Source organism: Ambystoma mexicanum, chromosome 4q (genome assembly GCF_040938575.1).
Source record: "Ambystoma mexicanum isolate Mex_15411 chromosome 4q, UKY_AmexF1_1, whole genome shotgun sequence".
Classification (NCBI taxonomy): domain Eukaryota; kingdom Metazoa; phylum Chordata; class Amphibia; order Caudata; family Ambystomatidae; genus Ambystoma; species Ambystoma mexicanum.
This window is the reverse complement of record NC_090928.1, coordinates 1,307,381,415-1,307,407,052: the sequence shown is the minus strand read 5'-3', so window position 1 is coordinate 1,307,407,052 and position 25,638 is coordinate 1,307,381,415. Positions and strand designations below refer to the sequence as shown.

Here is a 25,638-nt window from a genome sequence, read left to right as displayed (position 1 = left end):
GGATTTGATTTTTTACCTGGGAAGAGTGTGAGCCTTTTTTTCTCCCACTCTTCCATGTTGTGTGTGTGTTACTTTTGTGTTCTTTGGTTATGGAGTTTTTAAAACAACCTCCATTGCGTCATCTTTTTCTGTGTGTCACACAGAACCTTCAGTGCAGTGGCACAGGGGTGTCTTTCAGACTCCCCAAGGTTTAAATACCTTCTCTGGGACTGACTACTGTCTCTCAGGGCATGTAAAGATAAATTGACTGTACTAGTCTCTTTAAATTTAGTGGCCCAGCACACACTATCTTCCTATAGAGTGCTGGAGGAGTTGCTTAGCTTCCCCTGAGTCAAAACACTCATGTAACAGTAAAATGTTACCTTTTCCTATTTTAAATGGCTGGTGGCAGTGGTTTAGATCAACTACCATGATTTTTCGCCACCGCTAACAACGGTAGCTCAAAATCAGGGGTAGCCATGTTTTTCAATATGGCGCCCAAGACCTATCTGTAAAAACAGACTCTGGTCATCTTTTTTCACCATTTCTTTTAGGAAAAGTCCTTCTTGTGCTTGTCTCTGCGCCAAACCAGGTTTGGTCCCTTTGTTTGTTGGCCTTTGGTGGGCTTCTGTGCTGAAGCCCTCCTCTGGTGCCAGAGTGTCTGGGGTGGACAGGATGTGAGGGAGGTGCCCAAAACTCCCTGTGCTTAGTCTCCTAGGAGACCTGAATGCACTCTGGTGTGATTGGCCTGCTGGCTGTCCGGCAGGACAGCCGCCCTGCTGTGTGAGTGACAGCCAGGCTGGAATGAATGGGGAAAACTGTTTAAAAGCAGGTCTCTGGGACTTGGAAAGCAGAGTCGACCACTGGAATGAAAGAACCGAAGAGGAGAGGAAGGAAGAGGACTGCTGCAACTCCTGGACGACTGATGAAGCCCTGCTGCAGGTCCAAATTGTCTGAAACTCTGACGACAGAGAAGCCCTTGAAGGTTACCTTCTTCCCTTGAGTTTGGTTGGAACAACCAACTCGCAAGCCACCTGGACACCGTCCCCATCTGGTCGAATTTTCATCAGAGTGCTTTTGAAAACCGGATAGCCAGAGGGAAGGAAACCAGGGGGACTTTAAGGCACTCACACCTTAAACCAATGTCTTGCTACAGCTTTTGCCCTCTTCCCTGGGCAGTGCAGGAACCTCCCGATGTCCTCCTTCTTGTCCCCACGACTGAAGCTCAGGAACAGCGAGGTCTGCCCGAACTGCCAGGAACAACTGCCTCAGCTACAGCTTTCTTCATTTAAAAGTTACTGTGCAAACGCGGTCCGGAAATCTTTTCGGCCATCGAGAAAGTGCGCGAAACGACCCTCAATTACGAAGGCTTGTCCTTCCATAAACATTTGTCAAACTTTTCGCCCCGACAAATCCTTTCAAAATCTGTGGCAAAGACTTAACCGTTACATACCAGAACTGTGCTATCCTATACAAAAGACTCTGGACCATTAACTTTGGCCCAGGCCTATTGAGAAGAATTGCTGGTTGTATTTAACTGAAACCCTTTGCCCTGCCTATGAATGTATTTGGGCTGTCTATTCTTATAACCTTGTCTTTTCCTCCCTTTTCTAAGTATCTAAAGTGCCATTTTGTTCCTACTTCATGTTTTAGCTAAACTTGTTCAGTTACTTACCGGTTGGATTTTTGTGGTGTATTAATGTGTGATATTTAGCTGCTTATGCTAATGTAATGTTTTACAAATGATTGAGTTAATAAATGTATATTCTTTTACTAAGAAGCCTTGAGTAAGTGTTTACTTGAATCACTGTGTTGGTTGGTCTTTTGTGTAACTTGTTCTACTGCTCACTTAAACTCTTGAGGTAAGTCTGGCTGCTCCGCCATCATTACCACTTTACTGTGGAGTACAGGCTTGTACCAAAGGTGAAATTGTGCTTACACTTGTGGTCCTAGTTACCTGTAGTGTTCCCAAAGGGTACCGCAGGTGATTCTGCCTAACACTTCCTCGCTCATATCACTTGCCAGGTGAGGAAGTTTGGTCCTTCTCCTTCTGCCAAACAGCAATTCTGATGGACACTTTCCAGTCGTGCCATGTGGCGAGTTTCTGTAGTCCCTGAGCATGTTGCACACGGCTTGCTTAAGGGATATGGGTCTTCCTATGGTGGATGCCCAGGCTGCTGAAGGTGTGGACCATTGTCTGACTCCAGTACTTCTGGAATGCCTCATGCAGAGAAGATGTCATCCAGCACTGGTATAACAGCGCCGGCTGCCGTAGACGACATAATGTGAACCAGAGGAAACCGAGAATGTTCATCCATGATGACCAGCCAGTATTTATTTTCTCCAAAGGGTCGGAAGAAATCAATTGCGAGGAGAGTCCATGCGAGCTCAGGCATGTCAGACATTTGTAGAGGTCCTGGATGATTAGGTCTGGAGGTGCTCTGACACAGGTGGCATGCACTGATCATGCGTTCCACTATCTGATCTATTCCTGGGAACCACATGGTGTCTCTCACTTGTCTCTCCGTGGCCACCATCCCGCAGTGACCTTCGTGGGCTCGCTCTACTACATGTTGCTGCAGGTCTGTGGTACCACATATCGATATCCTCGCATGACGAGTGCTTCCACCGACAACTCTTCTCGTACATTCCTGAATGCATGTAGTTCTGTTGTGGAGCCATTTCTGCCTTGCCTGCTTGCAAGGTCGGTGTCTCTCCATCTTCTGCAATCACTATCCTGGGAGATTCTCGCGCTGGCTGATGCTGCGTCAGAATTGCACCCAGGCCAATGGTACTGGCATCAAAAGTTAGTACTGTGCAAATGTTCGGATCAAAGTGGGCCATGCATTCTGCTGTGGTGATGCCGCTTTTTTTTGTATGAATGTTTCTTCACATTGTTGTGTCCATTGGAATATTCTACCTTGCCTTGTTAGTTCTCTGAGAGGGCCACTGGTGGTCGCAAAGTCTCGAAGATAGCAATTGCAGTAACTAGACATTTCTAAGAAAAACCTGAACTCGTTAACGTCCTTGAGGGCCGGAATCTCAGAGATGGCAGCCACTTTGCTTGGGTCAGGGCTCATGCTGTCGTGTGAGTAAATATGTCCATAGAACTTGAGATGTGAAAGGCACACTTTCATGGTGTAATGTCAGACCAGCCTCAACCAGTCCTGTGCTCACCTGTTGAAGGGCTTAATCATGTTGTGTAGTGGTGGCTCCAAAAAACAGGATGTTATCACTCTAATTAAAACAGTTGTTCACATGACAAATTCTTTCTGCAAGCTCTCCTGAAATATTTTGGCTGCCAAGTAAATGCCGAAAGTGAGTCTCTTGTATCTGAAGAGTCCAATTGTTGTGGTAAACGTAGTGATGTACCGGTATTGTAGTGATGCACCAGGATTATTTGTCTATTCTGATCTGATGATATCCCTTGTTCAGGTCAAGCTTCAAGAATACTTTTGCCCCATTTAGTAGGCTGATCATGTAGTATAGATGCATTCCGGGTGTCTCTCACACCCAATGGGCTTGTTCGCTTGCCGTATGTCCACACATATGCATATTTTGTTTGGTGACCCTCTCTTCGGCACAGCCACTATGGAGGACACCCATAGAGTTAGACCATGAGCTGGTTCTATTATATCCTAACTCTAGAAATTGCATCTCCTTTTCTGCGAGCGGTTGTAGATGGATCGGTATTCTCCTTGGGTGTCGAGCTACAGGCGGTATGGATTCATGGAAGTGGAGTGTCACAGGGTCTCCTTTAAGGCACCGGATTGAACAGACCGAAAGTTTGTGCTGCATGGTGTAGGTAACTGCCGCAATCTCTATCTTGAGAGCAGTGGGCGGCCCAGTAGGTTACTCCCAGGAATTTCCCCTTGTAGTACATGAAATTCATCTTTATCGTATTGTTCTGAAGAACATCCTGTGATTCTGCACTGGCCCTCTGGCTGCCCACTGGAAAACCTTCAGGTCAGATGATCTTAGCTGTGGAGAAGACATTATCTTGTGATATTCTGATACGCGCATGGTATTTAGGGTGGCACCAATGTTGATGAGAAATTTGGCCTGGTGATCTCCTACTAGCAGGTTGATGTCACCCTCAGGTGAAGTCTTCCCTCCTTTCATCACGTGAGCATAGTCATGCTGGGTCACCACCTTGGAGGGTGAGGGCGATGTAGACCTTCCTGTAACTTGCCTGACATGTCTTACAAGGTGTCGCCTCACACCTGTATCTCTTCTTGCACCAGTGCTGTGCATGCTAGGCTCTTGTTTGGAGAGTGTGAGATTGTACTCCTGTGGCTGTCCAGGTGGAGAGTTGCAGACGACCGCCAGGTGTTTCTCTCTGCCACATTTGGTGGATGTATGTACCTTTAGGGCCCTGGATCTTTGACGCCATACAAGATCTGTTCAATTCCACTCGATTTCCACAAGTGATATTGGCAATCAACTTCAGCTGATCTTTCTTCTAAATGTAATAAGACATGATCTGCTGTTCCGCAACCACAAGATTACCATTCTGGCTCTCGGGCAAGAATACCCACATTCATTGGTGATGTCTCAATCATCAGTGGGCACTCCTGTGCCCTAGCGCAGGGACCAAAGTCCTAGCCGGACAGCCTTATGGGCCCTTGCTTGAATGCCAACCAATCAGATCCTTCACCAGGCCACCTCCCCAAACATGGCTGCGATGAGTATCATCTCTTGATTGTGGCTGCAGTGTGGCTCTGCCCCTAGCCTATGAGAACTACATTACAGTGGCTACTACCACAGCCTCTCAGCTGTCTGCAGATCTCACTAGCCTGGTCAGCATTCTACCTTCTACTGCATGCATCCACCAGGCTACCCACACATGGCAGGGGAAGATCAGCTGGACACCCACTCCCCAGTACACACTAACACTATAAGGCTGTATTGCACAGTCCCAGAGCACCCATCCACGCAGTACAGCATATGAGGCTCCCCTCTGGATACACAAACCTCAAGGGCACTCTCCGCTGTTCCCCTAGGTAGAACGCTTTAATAGGACACTCATGCAGAGTGCTCGCATGGCAGCAGAGAAGGTAAGGAGTGGGAAGAATTATTTGTGGATAAAGTAGTCTATGCTTATAGGTTGGCTACACTTTCTACCACTGGTTTGATTCCTTTTGAGGTGCTGCAAAGGAGAAATGCTTCCACATCTGTAAGCCCTCCATGGTTAGGGATGAGGATCGTCTGAAGGAGAGGGTTGCAGAAAGAAATGGTTAAACACCTTTTGGAATGCGAGTTCTTATTTGGAATTCCTTGTATTCTGTAATTACATAATGTATAAAATGAATCTCTCGGTATATTCACAATATATCTCATTGTGAAATAATAATAATGATAACAATAAAATGTATGAAATGGAACAGCTGTGTCAGCTAGCAGTCTGCAGTTTACTTATTGCTTATGACATCACTCCTGACGTCACCTGGCTTTCCTTGGCAATCAATCACCCCTCACTTCCCTTTCAGCCTCTTGTGACATCATCTCCTGCCCTCACAGACCCTTGTGACGTCACTCCCTACTGCCTATAAAACTGCTGGCATGAGGGAGGGTGATTGCAGTCCTGGGGCAGACCAACGCTGCCAGACTCTGGGAGAAACACCCTCACTTTGGGCTTCTCCCCTCCTCGCCAAGCCATTTCAGCTTGCCCACCCCCATTTGGGTTGGGAGAATTCAGCATCGGGCTACGGTTTGCCCCATGACCTGTTTTCTAGGTAGGAGAGTCTGCCAGCCTTGGACTGCCCCCTCTGCCAGTGTGAGTGTGTGTACTCCGGAACGCTGGGCTATGGCTGGTGTGAGTGAGGTCTGAATGAGGGTTTTACGGGCACTGAGTCGTAAGTCATACGCAACAGAGTCCCATGTGCGTTCTGCTTTTCCTAGTTACCTCTGCCATGTAGACGTCTCAGCTTTAGGGGGAGATGGGGGCGTTTCCCTCGCAGATTGTTCTTCGACTTGCTATGGAACACACGTGTCTGTTGGACAGCTTATTGATTGGAGACGAGGGGAACCCCTGAGTGAGGAGTGAGTGGTGTGAATGTCCAGTAGCAGAGGTCAAAACCTTGTCGTGGTGCTACTGCTCACAGGTGACCCCTGACCTGTGCCAATTTGACCTGTATTGTATGCACAGAGCGAGTGTATAGAGTGTTAGGTGGACAGTCATTGAAAGTTGGGTGTGGAATGGTAGTGGGGCAAAGGAGGGTTCCGAGGTCATGGCAGTGTGAAAGAGGCTCGGTATCGCAAGTATGACACGGACACAAGAGAACAGTTTAGAAACCTGTATTAAATGTTCAGATAGGTGGGAGAGCATTGTATCTAGCCCTATAACTAACATGGGAGTGATCTCAACCATCAATATAAAAGAACACAGTCTAGGTCGGTGCTAGACAAATACAAATGGCCTATACTAAAAGAAAACTAATTCCTGCCCTTACTCTAATACAAAAACATATGAAAAGTGGACATGTAGTTCAAAAGGAAAATCAGTGTTCAAAGGAAATGTCAGGAGGTCCGTGTTAGGCAAGGGTCACTCCTTTCCGCACTTTCACATCATGGGGGGTTTAAAGGGTTCCTGTCGGGTGGCTGGCTCATACATTTCACAGGATCCGTACACTTCAAACCACTTGGTACGATTCACAATATTAGTTTTTCCTTGACATAATTATTTCTACAACAGAATCTGGTCAGGCTTTCCTTGCCTTGATTTCCAAGACAGTTTCTTTGTCGGCTCCCCTCATCTTGGTTCCAAGCAACAACAAAAAAGATTTATCACATGTCTGGGACTTCCAATATTTCAAATCAGGCTTCTCGTGTTGTAGGTCTGGGTTTCTCTCTCTGGTCTTCAGGTTTCCCCTCACCTGACTCAGGACCCCTCTTTACCATGATGCTCTAAATTTCACTTCCTGATTGTTGTTTTGCTTTCCCGTCAAATACTTTCGAATGTGCGAGGATTTGATATGTACCTCAACATGACCACTTTGACTCACACTTAACAGTTTATACATGCTCTCAATTCACACTTCCATCTGCACCTCCTCAGAGGTATTCTTCCCTTCCTTTCCTTCCCCCAGAAGCTCACTGTCTCCAGAGCTCTGGTTCTCTCCAGGCTGGACTATTGCAACAGTCTCTTTCTAAATCTGCCTGCTCCTACTCTCTGCCCTCTGCAACTCATCCAGAACAGGACTGCGAGACTTGTCCTTGGACTCAAGCCCAGGGATCGTATCTCTCCAGGACTGAAATCTCTGCATTGGCTCCCAGTGGCTTCTGGGGCCTGGGACCTCAATACCTTCAACTCTTTCTTCCTAAATATCTTCCTTCTCGAGCTCCTCAGTCATCCGCTCCAACTCCCTTAGGGTCAGTCGCTTCTCCAAGCAACTAGTTGATGGTAGATCTCTTTCTTAGGCTGCGGCCTCCTTCTGGAACAGCCTCCCTGAGGAGAACCATCTCTGGTTCCAGAAGCACCTCAAGACGTTCCTCTTTGCTTCTGCTTTCTCTCCTCCTCTCCCCTGCTGAACTAACTGAAATTGCACTGGTCACCTGGCTACCCTCTGACCTCGGGCCAAGGTCTCCTCCCCCGCCAGTTGCTCACCTGCACTGCCTCCCTGGCAACCCATTCACTTGGGGGCTATTTCTGTATCCCTACAGTCCCCTACCAGTTCTTATCACTTGATGTCTGCACTTACCCCTGCACTTGCCACAAGCTGGCTGCACTTTTATTTTTGACTTGATCCTATATATTGCACCGCCCCTACCCCTTGCCCTCCGCACTTTCCCCTTTCCCCCCTCCCCTTGCGCGATCTCAAGGTCACCTGGCCTAGTAGGATCGTTGTCTTTGTCTTCCCTCTGTTCCCCCCCCCTTGCCTCCTCACGCCTTCAAACACTTGTGTATAGGCGCGTTATAACTGCCATGTCATATCATATATCATGAAGACAGCCGAGGGGCAAAGCACACACCACCTGAATGAACTGATGCCATGAAACATGGGGTCCCAGTGCCAGCACTTAGTTGCCAGGAAGGGCTTTCACTTCCTGCACATAGACTGTGAAGCAGAAATGACTGTACACATGCCATAGAAACTATCAAGACGTTTCACATTTGCCCATAAGAGTGTGAAATGAGGATATTCCAGATGGTATAGAAGTTACCAGGAAGGGGCACATCTGCACATAGAGTGTGAAACGATGAGGATGGTCCAGATGGTATAGAAGCTACCAGGAAGGTGCACATCTGCACACAGACTGAGAAGCAAAGAGAAAGGTACATGTTCCATAGAAGCTACCAGGAAGGTGCACATCTGCACACAGACTGAGAAGCAAGGAGTAAGGTACATGTTCCATAGAAGCTACCAGGAAGGTGCACATCTGCACACAGACTGAGAAGCAAGGAGTAAGGTACATGTTCCATAGAAGCTACCAGGAAGGTGCACATCTGCACACAGTCTGAGAAGCAATGAGTAAGGTACATGTTCCATAGAAGCTACCAGGAAGGTGCACATCTGCACACAGACTGAGAAGCAATGAGTAAGGTACATGTTCCATAGAAGCTACCAGGAAGGTGCACATCTGCACACAGTCTGAGAAGCAATGAGTAAGGTACACGTTCCATAGAAGCTACCAGGAAGGTGCACATCTGCACACAGACTGAGAAGCAATGAGTAAGGTACATGTTCCATAGAAGCTACCAGGAAGGTGCACATCTGCACACAGACTGAGAAGCAAGGAGTAAGATACATGTTCCATAGAAGCTACCAGGAAGGTGCACATCTGCACACAGACTGAGAAGCAAAGAGAAAGGTACATGTTCCATAGAATAACCAGGAAGGTGCACATCTGCACACAGACTGAGAAGCAAGGAGTAAGGTACATGTTCCATAGAAGCTACCAGGAAGGTGCACATCTGCACACAGACTGAGAAGCAAAGAGAAAGGTACATGTTCCATAGAATAACCAGGAAGGTGCACATCTGCACACAGACTGAGAAGCAAGGAGTAAGGTACATGTTCCATAGAAACTACCAGGAAGGTGCACATCTGCACACAGACTGAGAAGCAAGGAGTAAGGTACATGTTCCATAGAATAACCAGGAAGGTGCACATCTGCACACAGACTGAGAAGCAAGGAGTAAGGTACATGTTCCATAGAAGCTACCAGGAAGGTGCACATCTGCACACAGACTGAGAAGCAAAGAGAAAGGTACATGTTCCATAGAAGCTACCAGGAAGGTGCACATCTGCACACAGACTGAGAAGCAAGGAGTAAGGTACATGTTCCATAGAATAACCAGGAAGGTGCACCTCTGCACACAGACTGAGAAGCAAGGAGTAAGGTACATGTTCCATAGAAGCTACCAGGAAGGTGCACATCTGCACACAGACTGAGAAGCAAAGAGAAAGGTACATGTTCCATAGAATAACCAGGAAGGTGCACATGCCACAGAGGCTACCTGGAAGGTGCACATCTCATAGACACTACCAGGAAGGAGCACAGATCTGAACATAGACTGAATCGCACAACTGCACATAGACTGGAAGGTAAATGTTCCGTAGAATCTACCAGGAAGGTGCACAACTGCGCATAGAATGAGAGGTAGATGCTCAATATATGCTACCAAGGGCCACACCTGCCTGCATAGACTGTGACTCATCGAGAAACGTACACATGCCGTGGAAACTACTAGGAAGGGGCACATCCTCACGCAGACTGAAGCAACGAGGAAGGTATGGAAACTGCAGAAGGTACCAGCAAGGAGCACACCCTCACGCAGACTGAAGCAACGAGGAAGGTATGCATACCGTAGAAGGTACCAGGAAGGGGGACATCCTCACGCACAGACTGAAGCAACGAGGAAGGTATGCATACCGCAAAAGGTACCAAGCAACGAGGAAGGTATGCATACCACAGAAGGTACCAGGAAGGGGCACGTCCTCACGCAGACTGAAGCAACGAGGAAGGTATGCATACCGTAGAAGGTACCAGGAAGGGGGACATCCTCACGCACAGACTGAAGCAACGAGGAAGGTATGCATACCGCAAAAGGTACCAAGCAACGAGGAAGGTATGCATACCACAGAATGTACCAGGAAGGGGCACATCCTCACGCAGACTGAAGCAACGAGGAAGGTATACATACCGCAAAAGGTACCAAGCAACGAGGAAGGTATGCATACCGCAGAAGGTACCAGGAAGGGGGACATCCTCACGCACAGACTGAAGCAACGAGGAAGGTATGCATACCGCAAAAGGTACCAAGCAACGAGGAAGGTATGCATACCGCAGAAGGTACCAGGAAGGGGCACACCCTCACGCAGACTGAAGCAACGAGGAAGGTATCCAAACTGCAGAAGGTACCAGGAAGGGGCACACCCTCACGCAGACTGAAGCAACGAGGAAGGTATGCATACCGTAGAAGGTACCAGGAAGGGGGACATCCTCACGCAGACTGAAGCAACGAGGAAGGTATACATACCGCAAAAGGTACCAAGCAACGAGGAAGGTATGCATACCGCAGAAGGTACCAGGAAGGGGGACATCCTCACGCACAGACTGAAGCAACGAGGAAGGTATGCATACCGCAAAAGGTACCAAGCAATGAGGAAGGTATGCATACCGCAGAAGGTACCAGGAAGGGGCACATCCTCACGCAGACTGAAGCAACGAGGAAGGTATGCATACCGTAGAAGGTACCAGGAAGGGGGACATCCTCACGCACAGACTGAAGCAACGAGGAAGGTATGCATACCGCAAAAGGTACCAAACAACGAGGAAGGTATGCATACCGCAGAAGGTACCAGGAAGGGGCACATCCTCATGCAGAGTGAAGCAACGAGGAAGGTATGCATACTGCAGAAGGTACCAGGAAGGGGCACACCCTCACGCAGACTGAAGCAACGAGGAAGGTATGCATACCGTAGAAGGTACCAGGAAGGGGGACATCCTCACGCAGACTGAAGCAACGAGGAAGGTATACATACCGCAAAAGGTACCAAGCAACGAGGAAGGTATGCATACCGCAGAAGGTACCAGGAAGGGGGACATCCTCACGCACAGACTGAAGCAACGAGGAAGGTATGCATACCGCAAAAGGTACCAAGCAACGAGGAAGGTATGCATACCGCAGAAGGTACCAGGAAGGGGCACATCCTCACGCAGACTGAAGCAACGAGGAAGGTATGCATACCGTAGAAGGTACCAGGAAGGGGCACACCCTCACGCAGACTGAAGCAACGAGGAAGGTATGCAAACTGCAGAAGGTACCAGCAAGGGGCACATCCTCACGCAGACTGAAGCAACGAGGAAGGTAAGCATACTGCAGAAGGTACCAGGAAGGGGCACACCCTCACGCAGACTGAAGCAACGAGGAGGGTATGCATACCTTAGAAGGTACCAGGAAGGGGGACATCCTCACGCAGACTGAAGCAACGAGGAAGGTATACATACCGCAAAAGGTACCAAGCAACGAGGAAGGTATGCATACCGCAGAAGGTACCAGGAAGGGGGACATCCTCACGCACAGACTGAAGCAACGAGGAAGGTATGCATACCGCAAAAGGTACCAAGCAACAAGGAAGGTATGCATACCGCAGAAGGTACCAGGAAGGGGCACATCCTCATGCAGACTGAAGCAACGAGGAAGGTATGCATACCGTAGAAGGTACCAGGAAGGGGGACATCCTCACGCACAGACTGAAGCAACGAGGAAGGTATGCATACCGCAAAAGGTACCAAACAACGAGGAAGGTATGCATACCGCAGAAGGTACCAGGAAGGGGCACATCCTCATGCAGACTGAAGCAACGAGGAAGGTATGCATACTGCAGAAGGTACCAGGAAGGGGCACACCCTCACGCAGACTGAAGCAACGAGGAAGGTATGCATACCGTAGAAGGTACCAGGAAGGGGGACATCCTCACGCAGACTGAAGCAACGAGGAAGGTATACATACCGCAAAAGGTACCAAGCAACGAGGAAGGTATGCACACCGCAGAAGGTACCAGGAAGGGGCACATCCTCACGCAGACTGAAGCAACGAGGAAGGTATGCATACCGTAGAAGGTACCAGGAAGGGGGACATCCTCACGCACAGACTGAAGCAACGAGGAAGGTATGCATACCGCAAAAGGTACCAAACAACGAGGAAGGTATGCATACCGCAGAAGGTACCAGGAAGGGGCACATCCTCATGCAGACTGAAGCAACGAGGAAGGTATGCATACTGCAGAAGGTACCAGGAAGGGGCACACCCTCACGCAGACTGAAGCAACGAGGAAGGTATGCATACCGTAGAAGGTACCAGGAAGGGAGACATCCTCACGCAGACTGAAGCAACGAGGAAGGTATACATACCGCAAAAGGTACCAAGCAACGAGGAAGGTATGCATACCGCAGAAGGTACCAGGAAGGGGGACATCCTCACGCACAGACTGAAGCAACGAGGAAGGTATGCATACCGCAAAAGGTACCAAGCAACGAGGAAGGTATGCATACCGCAGAAGGTACCAGGAAGGGGCACATCCTCACGCAGACTGAAGCAACGAGGAAGGTATGCATACCGTAGAAGGTACCAGGAAGGGGGACATCCTCACGCACAGACTGAAGCAACGAGGAAGGTATGCATACCGCAAAAGGTACCAAACAACGAGGAAGGTATGCATACCGCAGAAGGTACCAGGAAGGGGCACATCCTCATGCAGACTTAAGCAACGAGGAAGGTATGCATACCGCAAAAGGTACCAAGCAACGAGGAAGGTATGCATACTGCAGAAGGTAACAGGAAGGGGCACATCCTCATGCAGACTGAAGCAACGAGGAAGGTATGCATACCGCAAAAGGTACCAAGCAACGAGGAAGGTATGCATACTGCAGAAGGTACCAGGAAGGGGCACATCCTCACGCAGACTGAAGCAACGAGGAAGGTAAGCATACTGCAGAAGATACCAGGAAGGGGCACATCCTCACGCAGACTGAAGCAACGAGGAAGGTATGCATACCGTAGAAGGTACCAGCAAGGGGCACATCCTCACGCAGACTGAAGCAACGAGGAAGGTAAGCATACTGCAGAAGGTACCAGGAAGGGGCACACCCTCACGCAGACTGAAGCAACGAGGAGGGTATGCATACCGTAGAAGGTACCAGGAAGGGGCACACCCTCACGCAGACTGAAGCAACGAGGAGGGTATGCATACCGTAGAAGGTACCAGGAAGGGGGACATCCTCACGCAGACTGAAGCAACGAGGAAGGTATACATACCGCAAAAGGTACCAAGCAACGAGGAAGGTATGCATACCGCAGAAGGTACCAGGAAGGGGGACATCCTCACGCACAGACTGAAGCAACGAGGAAGGTATGCATACCGCAAAAGGTACCAAGCAACGAGGAAGGTATGCATACCGCAGAAGGTACCAGGAAGGGGCACATCCTCACGCAGACTGAAGCAACGAGGAAGGTATGCATACCGTAGAAGGTACCAGGAAGGGGGACATCCTCACGCACAGACTGAAGCAACGAGGAAGGTATGCATACCGCAAAAGGTACCAAACAACGAGGAAGGTATGCATACCGCAGAAGGTACCAGGAAGGGGCACATCCTCATGCAGAGTGAAGCAACGAGGAAGGTATGCATACTGCAGAAGGTACCAGGAAGGGGCACACCCTCACGCAGACTGAAGCAACGAGGAAGGTATGCATACCGTAGAAGGTACCAGGAAGGGGGACATCCTCACGCAGACTGAAGCAACGAGGAAGGTATACATACCGCAAAAGGTACCAAGCAACGAGGAAGGTATGCATACCGCAGAAGGTACCAGGAAGGGGGACATCCTCACGCACAGACTGAAGCAACGAGGAAGGTATGCATACCGCAAAAGGTACCAAGCAACGAGGAAGGTATGCATACCGCAGAAGGTACCAGGAAGGGGCACATCCTCACGCAGACTGAAGCAACGAGGAAGGTATGCATACCGTAGAAGGTACCAGGAAGGGGCACACCCTCACGCAGACTGAAGCAACGAGGAAGGTATGCAAACTGCAGAAGGTACCAGCAAGGGGCACATCCTCACGCAGACTGAAGCAACGAGGAAGGTAAGCATACTGCAGAAGGTACCAGGAAGGGGCACACCCGCACGCAGACTGAAGCAACGAGGAGGGTATGCATACCGTAGAAGGTACCAGGAAGGGGGACATCCTCACGCAGACTGAAGCAACGAGGAAGGTATACATACCGCAAAAGGTACCAAGCAACGAGGAAGGTATGCATACCGCAGAAGGTACCAGGAAGGGGGACATCCTCACGCACAGACTGAAGCAACGAGGAAGGTATGCATACCGCAAAAGGTACCAAGCAACAAGGAAGGTATGCATACCGCAGAAGGTACCAGGAAGGGGCACATCCTCATGCAGACTGAAGCAACGAGGAAGGTATGCATACCGTAGAAGGTACCAGGAAGGGGGACATCCTCACGCACAGACTGAAGCAACGAGGAAGGTATGCATACCGCAAAAGGTACCAAACAACGAGGAAGGTATGCATACCGCAGAAGGTACCAGGAAGGGGCACATCCTCATGCAGACTGAAGCAACGAGGAAGGTATGCATACTGCAGAAGGTACCAGGAAGGGGCACACCCTCACGCAGACTGAAGCAACGAGGAAGGTATGCATACCGTAGAAGGTACCAGGAAGGGGGACATCCTCACGCAGACTGAAGCAACGAGGAAGGTATACATACCGCAAAAGGTACCAAGCAACGAGGAAGGTATGCATACTGCAGAAGGTACCAGGAAGGGGCACACCCTCACGCAGACTGAAGCAACGAGGAAGGTATGCATACCGTAGAAGGTACCAGGAAGGGGGACATCCTCACGCAGACTAAAGCAACGAGGAAGGTATACATACCGCAAAAGGTACCAAGCAACAAGGAAGGTATGCATACCGCAGAAGGTACCAGGAAGGGGGACATCCTCACGCACAGACTGAAGCAACGAGGAAGGTATGCATACCGCAAAAGGTTCCAAGCAACGAGGAAGGTATGCATACCGCAGAAGGTACCAGGAAGGGGCACATCCTCACGCAGACTGAAGCAACGAGGAAGGTATGCATACCGTAGAAGGTACCAGGAAGGGGGACATCCTCACGCACAGACTGAAGCAACGAGGAAGGTATGCATACCGCAAAAGGTACCAAACAACGAGGAAGGTATGCATACCGCAGAAGGTACCAGGAAGGGGCACATCCTCATGCAGACTTAAGCAACGAGGAAGGTATGCATACCGCAAAAGGTACCAAGCAACGAGGAAGGTATGCATACTGCAGAAGGTACCAGGAAGGGGCACATCCTCACGCAGACTGAAGCAAAGAGGAAGGTAAGCATACTGCAGAAGGTACCAGGAAGGGGCACATCCTCACGCAGACTGAAGCAACAAGGAAGGTATGCATACCGTAGAAGGTACCAGGAAGGGGCACACCCTCACGCAGACTGAAGCAATGAGGAAGGTATGCATACCGCAGAAGGTACCAGGAAGGGGCACATCTTCACGCAGACTGAAGCAACGAGGAAGGTATGCATACAGCAGAAGGTACCAGGAAGGGGCACATCCTCACGCACAGACTGAAGCAACGAGGAAGGTATGCATACCGCAAAAGGTACCAAGCAACGAGGAAAGTATGCATACCGCAAAAGGTACCAAGAAGGGGCACATCCTCATGCACAGTCTGAAGCAACCAGGAAGGTATGCATACCGTAGAAGGTAGAGGAATGGGCACACCCTCACGTACAGACTGTGCATTAACGATGAAGGTATGCATGCCGTAGAAGGTACCAGGAAGGGGCACATCCTCATGCACACTGAAGCAATGAGGAAGGTCTGCATACCGCAGAAGGTACCAGCAAGGGGCACATCCTCACGCAGACTGAAGCAACGAGGAAGGTATGCATACCGTAGAAGGTACCAGGAAGGGGGACATCCTCACGCACAGACTGAAGCAACGAGGAAGGTATGCATACCGCAGAAGGTACCAGGAAGGGGCACCTCCTCACGCACAGACTGAAGCAACGAGGAAGGTATGCATACCGTAGAAGGTACCAGGAATGGGCACACCCTACCGCACAGACTGTGCATTAACGATGAAGGTATGCATGCCGTAGAAGGTACCAGGAAGGGGCACATCCTCATGCACACTGTAGCAATGAGGAAGGTATGCATACCGCAGAAGGTACCAGGAAGGGGCACATCCTCACGCACAGACTGAAGCAATGAGGAAGGTATTCATACCGCAGAAGGTACCAGGAAGGGGCACATCCTCATGCGCAGACTGAAGCAATGAGGAAGGTATGCATACCGCAGAAGGTACCAGGAAGGGGCACATCCTCACGCAGACTGAAGCAACGAGGAAGGTATGCATACCGCAGAAGGTACTAGGAAGGGGCACACCCTCACGCACAGACTGTGCATTAACGATCAAGGTATGCATACCGTAGAAGGTACCAGGAAGGGGCACATCCTCACTCACAGACTGAAGCAACGAGAAAGGTATGCATGCCGCAGAAGGTACCAGGAAGGGGTACATCCTCACGCAGACTGAAGCAATGAGGAAGGTATGCATACCGCAGAAGGTACCAGGAAGGGGTACATCCTCACGCAGACTGAAGCAATGAGGAAGGTATGCATACCGCAGAAGGTACCAGGAAGGGGCACCTCCTCACGCACAGACCGAAGCAACGAGGAAGGTATGCATACCGTAGAAGGTACCAGGAAGGGGCACACCCTCACGCACAGACTCTGCATTAACGATGAAGGTGTGCATGCCGTAGAAGGTACCAGGAAGGGGCACATCCTCATGCACAATGAAGCAATTAGGAAGGTATGCATACTGCAGAAGGCACCAGGAAGGGACACACCCTCACGCACAGACTGTGCATTAACGATGAAGGTATGCATGCTGTAGAAGGTACCAGGAAGGGGCACATCCGCACAGACTGAAGCAACGAGGAAGGTATGCATACCGCAGAAGGTACCAGGAAGGGGCACATCCTCACGCAGACTGAAGCAACGAGGAAGGTATGCATACCGTAGAAGGTACCAGGAAAGGGCACACCCCCATGCAGACTGAAGCAACGAGGAAGGTATGCATACCGCAGAAGGTACCAGGAAGGGGGACATCCTCACGCAGAGTGAAGCAACGAGGAAGGTATGCATACCACAGAAGGTACCAGGAAGGGGCACATCCTCATGCACAATGAAGCAATGAGGAAGGTATGCATACCGTAGAAGGTACCAGGAAAGGGCACACCCCCATGCAGACTGAAGCAACGAGGAAGGTATGCATACCGCAGAAGGTACCAGGAAGGGGGACATCCTCACGCAGAGTGAAGCAACGAGGAAGGTATGCATACCACAGAAGGTACCAGGAAGGGGCACATCCTCACGTACAGACTGAAGCAACGAGGAAGGTATGCATACCGCAGAAGGTACCAGGAAGGGGCAGATCCTCACGCAGACTGAAGCAACGAGGAAGGTATGCATACCGCAAAAGGTACCAAGCAACGAGGAAGGTATGCATACCGCAGAAGGTACCAGGAAGGGGCACATCCTCACGCAGACTGAAGCAACGAGGAAGGTATGCATACCGCAGAAGGTACCAGGAAGGGGCACATCCTCATGCGCAGACTGAAGCAACGAGGAAGGTATGCATACTGCAGAAGGTACCAGGAAGGGGCACATCCTCATGCAGACTGAAGCAACGAGGAAGGTATGCATACCGCAAAAGGTACCAAGCAACGAGGAAGGTATGCATACCGCAAAAGGTACCAAGAAGTGGCACATCCTCACGCACAGACTGAAGCAACGAGGAAGGTATGCATACCGCAGAAGGTACCAGGAAGGGGCACCTCCTCACGCACAGACTGAAGCAACGAGGAAGGTATGCATACCGTAGAAGGTACCAGGAATGGGCACACCCTCACGCACAGACTGTGCATTAACGATGAAGGTATGCATGCCGTAGAAGGTACCAGGAAGGGGCATATCCTCACGCAGACTGAAGCAACGAGGAAGGTATGCATACCGCAGAAGGTACCAGGAAGGGGCACATCCTCACGTACAGACTGAAGCAACGAGGAAGGTATGCATACCGCAGAAGGTACCAGGAAGGGGCACATCCTCATGCGCAGACTGAAGCAACGAGGAAGGTATTCATACCGCAGAAGGGGCACCTCATCACGCACAGACTGAAGCAACTAGGAAGGTAAGCATTCCGTAGATGGTACCAGGAAGGGGCACATCCTAATGCACAGACTGAAGCAACGAGGAAGGTATGCATGCCGCAGAAGGCATCAGGAAGGGGCACGTATGTGAAGACTGACGGAACAAAGAATTTACAGGCACCACAGGGACAGCACTGGCTCTGGAAACCCCTGGTTAGGCCTCTCGCCCCAGGTTCAGAGGAGCCCCGGACCTTATCACAACAATAGATGATCTATGGATGCTAAAGAAGTTCTGAAATCACACGTCTTGCTCGCCTACACTTGCATTTACTCCATAACGACTCAGGTTCATTAGACGTATACAATGTCCTTCAAGGATTGGCCGCATCTTTGCTCAATGTACTCAGGTTGCCTTGCAGTTCTCTACGTTACCAGACTTGGCAGGTGCGGATTTCATGCTCCCTTGTGTCTTGACAATAGTCATGTATCTGAAACATCGGGTGTAACAGTTGGGCTAGCGAGAGGATACCAATCCTGAGCTTCATATATAGAGATCTCACAAGTCTAGTCTTCTCAGCTTCCAAGCACAACTGTGACCTCTGCACAACTTGAGTTAAAAGGTCTCTGCTGCAATGACACTGGCAATGACACCGGCAATGACACCGGCAATGACACCGGCAATGCCACCAGCAATGCCACCAGCAATGACACTAGCAATGCCATCAGCAATACTAGCAATGCCACTAGCAATGACACTGGCAATGCCACCAGCAATGCCACTAGCAATGCCACCAGCAATGCCATTAGCAATGACACTGGCAATACTAGCAATGCCACTGGCAATGCCACCAGCAATGCCACCAGCAATGCCACCAGCAATGCTAGCAATGCCACCAGCAATACTAGCAATGCCACTAGCAATGACTCTGGCAATGCCACCGGCAATGACACTGGCAATGACACCAGCAATGCCACCAGCAATGCCACCGGCAATGCCACCGGCAATGACACTAGCAATGCCATCAGCAATACTAGCAATGCCACTAGCAATGACACTGGCAATGCCACCAGCAATGCCACTAGCAATGACACCAGCAATACTAGCAATGCCACTGGCAATGCCACCAGCAATGACACCAGCAATGCCACCAGCAATGACACCAGCAATGCTAGCAATGCCACTAGCAATGACACTGGCAATGCCACCGGCAATGACACAGGCAATGACACCAGCAATGCCACCAGCAATGACACCAGCAATGCCACCAGCAATACTAGCAATGCCACCAGCAATGACACCAGCAATGACACCAGCAATGGCACCAGCAATGACACCAGCAATGACACCAGCAATGCCACTAGCAATGCCACTAGCAATACTAGCAATGACAACAGCAATGCCACCAGCAATGCCACTAGCAATGCCACCAGCAATGACACTAGCAATGACACTAGCAATGCCACCAGCAATGCCAATAGCAATGCCACCAGCAATGGCACCAGCAATGCCACCAGCAATGGCACCAGCAATGCCACCAGCAATACTAGCAATGACACCGGCAATGACACTAGCAATGACACCAGCAATGACACCAGCAATGCCACTAGCAATGCCACCAGCAATACTAGCAATGCCACCAGCAATGACACTAGCAATGCCACCAGCAATACTAGCAATGCCACCAGCAATACCGGCAATGCCACCAGCAATGCCACCAGCAATGCCACCAGCAATACTAGCAATGCCACCAGCAATACTAGCAATGCCACTAGCAATGACACTGGCAATGCCACCAGCAATGACACCAGCAATGACACCAGCAATGACACCGGCAATGACACCAGCAATGCCACCAGCAATGCCATTAGCAATGCCACTAGCAATGACAGTAGCAATGACACCAGCAATGACACCAGCAATACTAGCAATTGCACTAGCAATGACACTGGCAATGACACTAGCAATGCCACCAGCAATGACACCAGCAATGCCACCAGCAATGCCACCGGCAATGACACCGGCAATGACACCAGCAATGCCACTAGCAATGCCACCAGCAATACTAGCAACGCCACTAGCAATGACACTGGCAATGACACTGGCAATGACACCGGCAATGCCACCAGCAATGACACCAGCAATGGCAATAGCAATGACACTGGCAATGACACTGGCAAAGACACTGGCAAAGACACTAGCAATGCCACTAGCAATGACACCGGCAAAGACACCGGCAAAGACACCAGGAATGCCACTAGCAATGACACTAGCAATGACACTGGCAAAGACACTAGCAATGACACCAGCAATGCCACCAGCAATGCCACTAGCAATGCCACTAGCAATGACACTAGCAATGACACCAGCAATGCCACCAGCAATGCCACCAGCAATGACACCAACAATGCTAGCAATGCCACTAGCAATGACACTGGCAATGCCACCAGCAATGCCACCAGCAATGACACTGGCAATGCCACTAGCAATGCCACTAGCAATGACACTAGCAAAGACACCAGCAATGCCACCAGCAATGCCACTAGCAATGACACTAGCAATGACACCAGCAATGCCACCAGCAATACTAGCAATGCCACTAGCAATGACACTGGCAATGACACTGGCAATGCCACTAGCAATGCCACCAGCAATGCCACCAGCAATGACACCAGCAATGACACCGGCAATGCCACTGGCAATGCCACCAGCAATGACACCAGCAGGGGCACCAGCAATGCCACTAGCAATTCCACTAGCAATGCCACCAGCAATGCCACTAGCAATACTAGCAATGACACTAGCAATGACACCAGCAATGCCACTAGCAATACTAGCAATGCCACTAGCAATGACACTGGCAATCCCAGAAACCATATCTCAGTGGGACCTCCAGTTTGTGGGGCCTCCAGATTGTGGGGGGCATTCTCCACCTACCCCAAATCAGGCGTGCACAATGTTTATTAAACAGTTATTGTTATGAACCTGGGGCACACCCATTTAGCAGCGTCCCTCCACTTTCTGGACAAGAAACACAGGTTTGCAAAGAAGGACTATTTATTAACAACTAGAAATAAACCAATTTAAAAAATAACCATGAAACATTTTCCCCATTGTCGATGAGATCCAAAGGTCAATGGTTACTGCAATGAAGAACGATCCATACCTTGGCAAGTCCAGTTGCCAAAGCTGCATTTAACTTCAATATGACATTTTAAAGCATACACTCATGACCACGCGTACATGTGGTTTACCCCGGGTGCGCCTTCACCATATGTTAAAAAATGATTGAGGGTTCAGGACAAAGCTTTCATTTACTAGAAAACAATTAAATCGGAACATCGCTGCCTAAAGAAATCTCTCTATTTTATGTATTGAAATAAAAACCTGCCCTGAATCAATAGACAGGTCAGTATCTCTAACAGCTGTCTAGAAAACTCAGTTTGCAGAGAGTGTTACAGCTCCACAAGTAACACTCTCTGCCATAGGCCAAACCCGGGAAACCCAGGAAACACTCTCTGAAACTCTCTACTACGCTCCGCATCCGTGCAGAGGTTTTAGGCAGGAAGCTTCTCCTTGTCAATAGAAACGGGGGAAGAGTGCAGTGTGGTTCTGTGGACTTCCCCCGTTTCTATTGACAAGGAGGAGCTTCCTGCCTAAAACCTCTGCACGGATGCAGAGCGTAGTAGAGAGTTTCAGAGAGTGTTTCCTGGGTTTCCCGGGTTTTGCAATTCGACTGCATGGAACTGGAGATTGGACATGACCTGGGAGCCCCCCTGCGAACTAGAAGACCAATGCGGCTGCGGCGCTTGTCCCAGACGTAGGACTCCCTGCAACACAGGAGCCAAGAGACTCAAGCTACGTGTGATGCTCCGCGTACCAGTCATTGTACTTCCACTCCTAAAGCGGAAGAATGGACCCCCTTATTGGAAGTGGCGACTCAAATCCACGGCAATGTGCTGGTTCCCTTTGTCCGCCTACTTCAAGCATCTCGAGGCGGGGGAGAGACCTATGGCCCAGATATTTTTGAAAAAATGGTGCCCCATCCTTCTATAGAGGGAAGAAGATTTTTGGTCATAAACCCCCCTCCTATCCCAGTAACAGTAATAATGACCCTGAGTCAGAGGACTTACCGAGGAGGGTGGTGGATTATGGGAAAGTGCCAGAGGTGTCGGATACTGCCATGCTGGTGGGTCTGTCGGGAGTGATAAACCCCTCCGATTTTATAGAGGGAGGTGCCTCGGTGGATCCACAGATTAATTGGTAACACTGTCGTTGACGGAAGCCCGGTCTTGAACTCATCACGACTTGAAAATGGTAAGTTACCCCCGAATGGGCAATGTTTGAGGCCTCTTATGAACCAAAGCCAGGTCTTTGGTTCATAACAGGCCCTTCATAAGAGACCTATGAAGTGAAGTATGACCCTAATTACATTGAATGCCCTGAGGGTCCTGATGCTTCTGAAATGTCTGCATTTATGAACTCTATGAACCCTGTCCTTAATCTGGAAGCTGCACGAGAGGCACCAGAGGCACGAGAGGCTGGCTGCCTGGCTATCACAAGATATTGTTGACCTATCTCTGCAATTAAGTGGGAGGAAATCTACTGGCCTTTTGGCCACTGTTAACCTTAAGGAAGGGGGAATGCTACTCTGATACAGAAGCCTCAGGTAAATCCAGAAAATAGAAGACGGAGGAATGATACTGACTCGGCCCAGGTGTTGGCCGGTGGAGAATACCGATGAAGCTCCATCGAAGTCCAATACGTGGGCCCCAGGTGGTTAGTCCAGCTAGGCCAATGAGTGCAAGGAGTGTTTCACTCTCTCTTTTTTCCAAGGATGTGAGTTCATCAGAATTGGGTGAGGAAGGACGTTGGTGTTGACCAAAAAGAACTAATCCCTCACTTGGAACATGCATATCTAAAGACCAGAGGCAAAGGGCTCCAGTGAATACCGATTCCGCTCTCACTCTCTCTTTACTACCTTTCTTAAAACTTTATGAAAATATTAACAACAATTTCTACGACCAATCAACTCTAACGGCTACAACGCATTCAAAGTTAATTTACATCAAGGACTTTATAGATACTATCAAGGGTAGATGGGATCGAGAGCGAGATTCTAAATTGCCTTTTATACCTCCTTAAAGAGGTCAGAGAGGAGAAAAATGCTCTGTTGGATCTAGCAAAACAGCCTCTAAAAGGAAGGACCCAGTTGTAGATGAGGAATTCAGATCTGATGTTAACTGGGCCATCAGTGATAAACAAAGGTGTACGATGGCTGGTCTGTCAAAGCCTAATTCCCAGGGAACTACCAAGAATCCTATAAAACATATTTGGGTCCTATCGCGGGCCTAGAGTGTGCTCTGGTGGAGACCCCAGAGTTATTAGTCCAAAGTGAGTCACGAGGTTGCCTTATTGAACCTGCTTTCCAAAGGGACATATCGGAGGGGACCGTCAACAGTGGTCCTCAGGAGAGCGTGGCCAATCAGAGCTTGATCCCACCCTGGCCTCCTTGAGGAGTCAGCTACACAGAGTGTAGCTCAGGCTCCTGGAACCGAAGGGGCTGCCATTCAAGAACAAATGATATGATCTTTGGTGCCAAGAAGACACAAGGTTCCTTGTTAGGGCAAGTGAAACAGATACAAATAAAATCAAATGATTCAAGAACTTTTTTGCACAACTCCTCAAATGTATCTGTGAGGGCGGAGTTTCAGCGAGCCCCTAATTTATTAGGAACATCACAAAGAGGCTTATCCAAAGTAATTTCGGACTTTAGCCCTCTAAAAGTGACTTTTAGTACAATGAATGGTGTGAGGCGGACATTCTGTGAAGCTCAGAGCATGGGAGGCAAAGCCGATCAAGTTGAATCCTGGGATTGGCTATCTTGAACTTTGGCGACCAGAGATAATAATTAATGTCCAGCTAAAAGCCTTCATGAAGGGTTAACGAATAAATCTGGGAACACTAGGGGCTTCTATTTGTTCACTAACGACGAATGTAAAGGGGTTACTGCTGATATTTTTTGTATATGAGAGACTTGGCTGAGAGAAAAGCCTCTGGTTGATGGTTATTCTCTATTTTTGAATGTGGCAAAAAAAGGGGACTAAAGTTCGACCTGTGCCGGGTCCACTAGTTTTGGTGAGGAACGGAATAGGGTTAAAAGTTAAAGAAAAGATCAGTCCTAATCCTTACTTTCAGGCTCACTCCTGGATTCCGTCAATTTCACCCCTCTTCTCGGAGTGCCCCTTACACCCTCCTGCTCACCTGTCGTCTCCTCGTCAGATGTGAGTCCGAATCTCTTCTTTCTCAATGCCTCCTCCCTGGAGTGTGGATGAGGTCTGCCTCGAGAGGAAGCCACCCTGCCCCTCTGACACGGGGCCAAGGGGGCCCCCGTACCGGGGCAGACCGATTAAGGGGAAAAAGCCTTGAGGCACAAAAAACCCCTTCCTTGATGGAGATGGCAGCAGGATACAAGGTGAGAACTGAGTAACTTCAACCGATTAGCAAAACCACAGTAAGTAGAGTAAGGTGACTGTATAAGGGGGAAAACAATGTTACAAGCTGGGAAGCCAAAGAAATGGGCTGAGGGAGGAGGACCCAGGAGAACAAGGGAGAGAGAGATCAAGAGAGCCAAAGTAGAGCAGAGAGAGAGCTGAGAGCAATTAGAAAGTCGGCCAGCAAACAGGAGAGAGAGAGCGGCAATTGCCGCGAAGGTAAGGACTGGAGCGTACCAACCCGGAAGCCTAACGCGAAAAGGTTGCAACGCGCTTGCTTCCGGGTTGGCGCTCGTTAAATGTACGTCGTCTGTCGGATGGCTGGAAGACTAGACCGCTGCCGAGGAAAGCGCGGGCGGCGTGACGGCTAGGTCAATGGCCGCTCCACCGCCAGCGCCTCCACAGCTGCCAGCGACCACCGTGCGTGACAGTATACCCCCCTCCAGACCCGAACCCACCGGGTTTCCCTGGATGTGTCCGGTGAAAACGCTTGACATGCCTAGGCGCATGTACATGTGACTTGGGCTCCCAGGAGTCCTCTGAACTGGGATAGTTCTTCCATGACACCAGGTATTCCAACCTACCCTTGCGATATCTGGAATCTAAGATGGCAGATACCTCATATTCTTCAGGTATAGACTTGGGATTTCCCAATAACCCTGTAGTCTTCCTAAGTGGGGTGCTTGGATCTACTGGGCGGAGAAGGGAGGAGTGAAAGAATGGGTGCACCCGATACATGGACTTGGGAAGTTGTAATTTGAAGGCCACTGGGTTAATCCTCTTGATTATCTTGAAGGGTCCTATATATCGGGGCGTTAGTTTGGTCGGATGTACCCACCTAGGTAAGTATTTAGTAGATAACCAGACCCGATCGCTCTCCTTCCAGTCAGGACAGGGTAAACGAGCTCGATCGGATAGGTCTTTGTACTTGCATCTAGCCGAGGTTAAACTCT

General features: G+C 49.7%; 1 protein-coding gene across 1 annotated transcript in view; it reads left to right on the top strand.

Annotated features, from left to right (window-relative positions):
• LOC138467396 (dentin sialophosphoprotein-like) overlaps positions 1-21,158 on the top strand; it is a 28,392-nt gene extending 7,234 nt beyond the window's left edge. Inside the window, exon 2 of the mRNA XM_069607347.1 lies at positions 18,814-21,158. Within this exon, the coding sequence (XP_069463448.1) occupies positions 18,814-21,158 (2,345 nt within the window). The remainder of the gene's footprint in view (positions 1-18,813) is intronic.
• Positions 21,159-25,638: the final 4,480 nt, after the last annotated feature.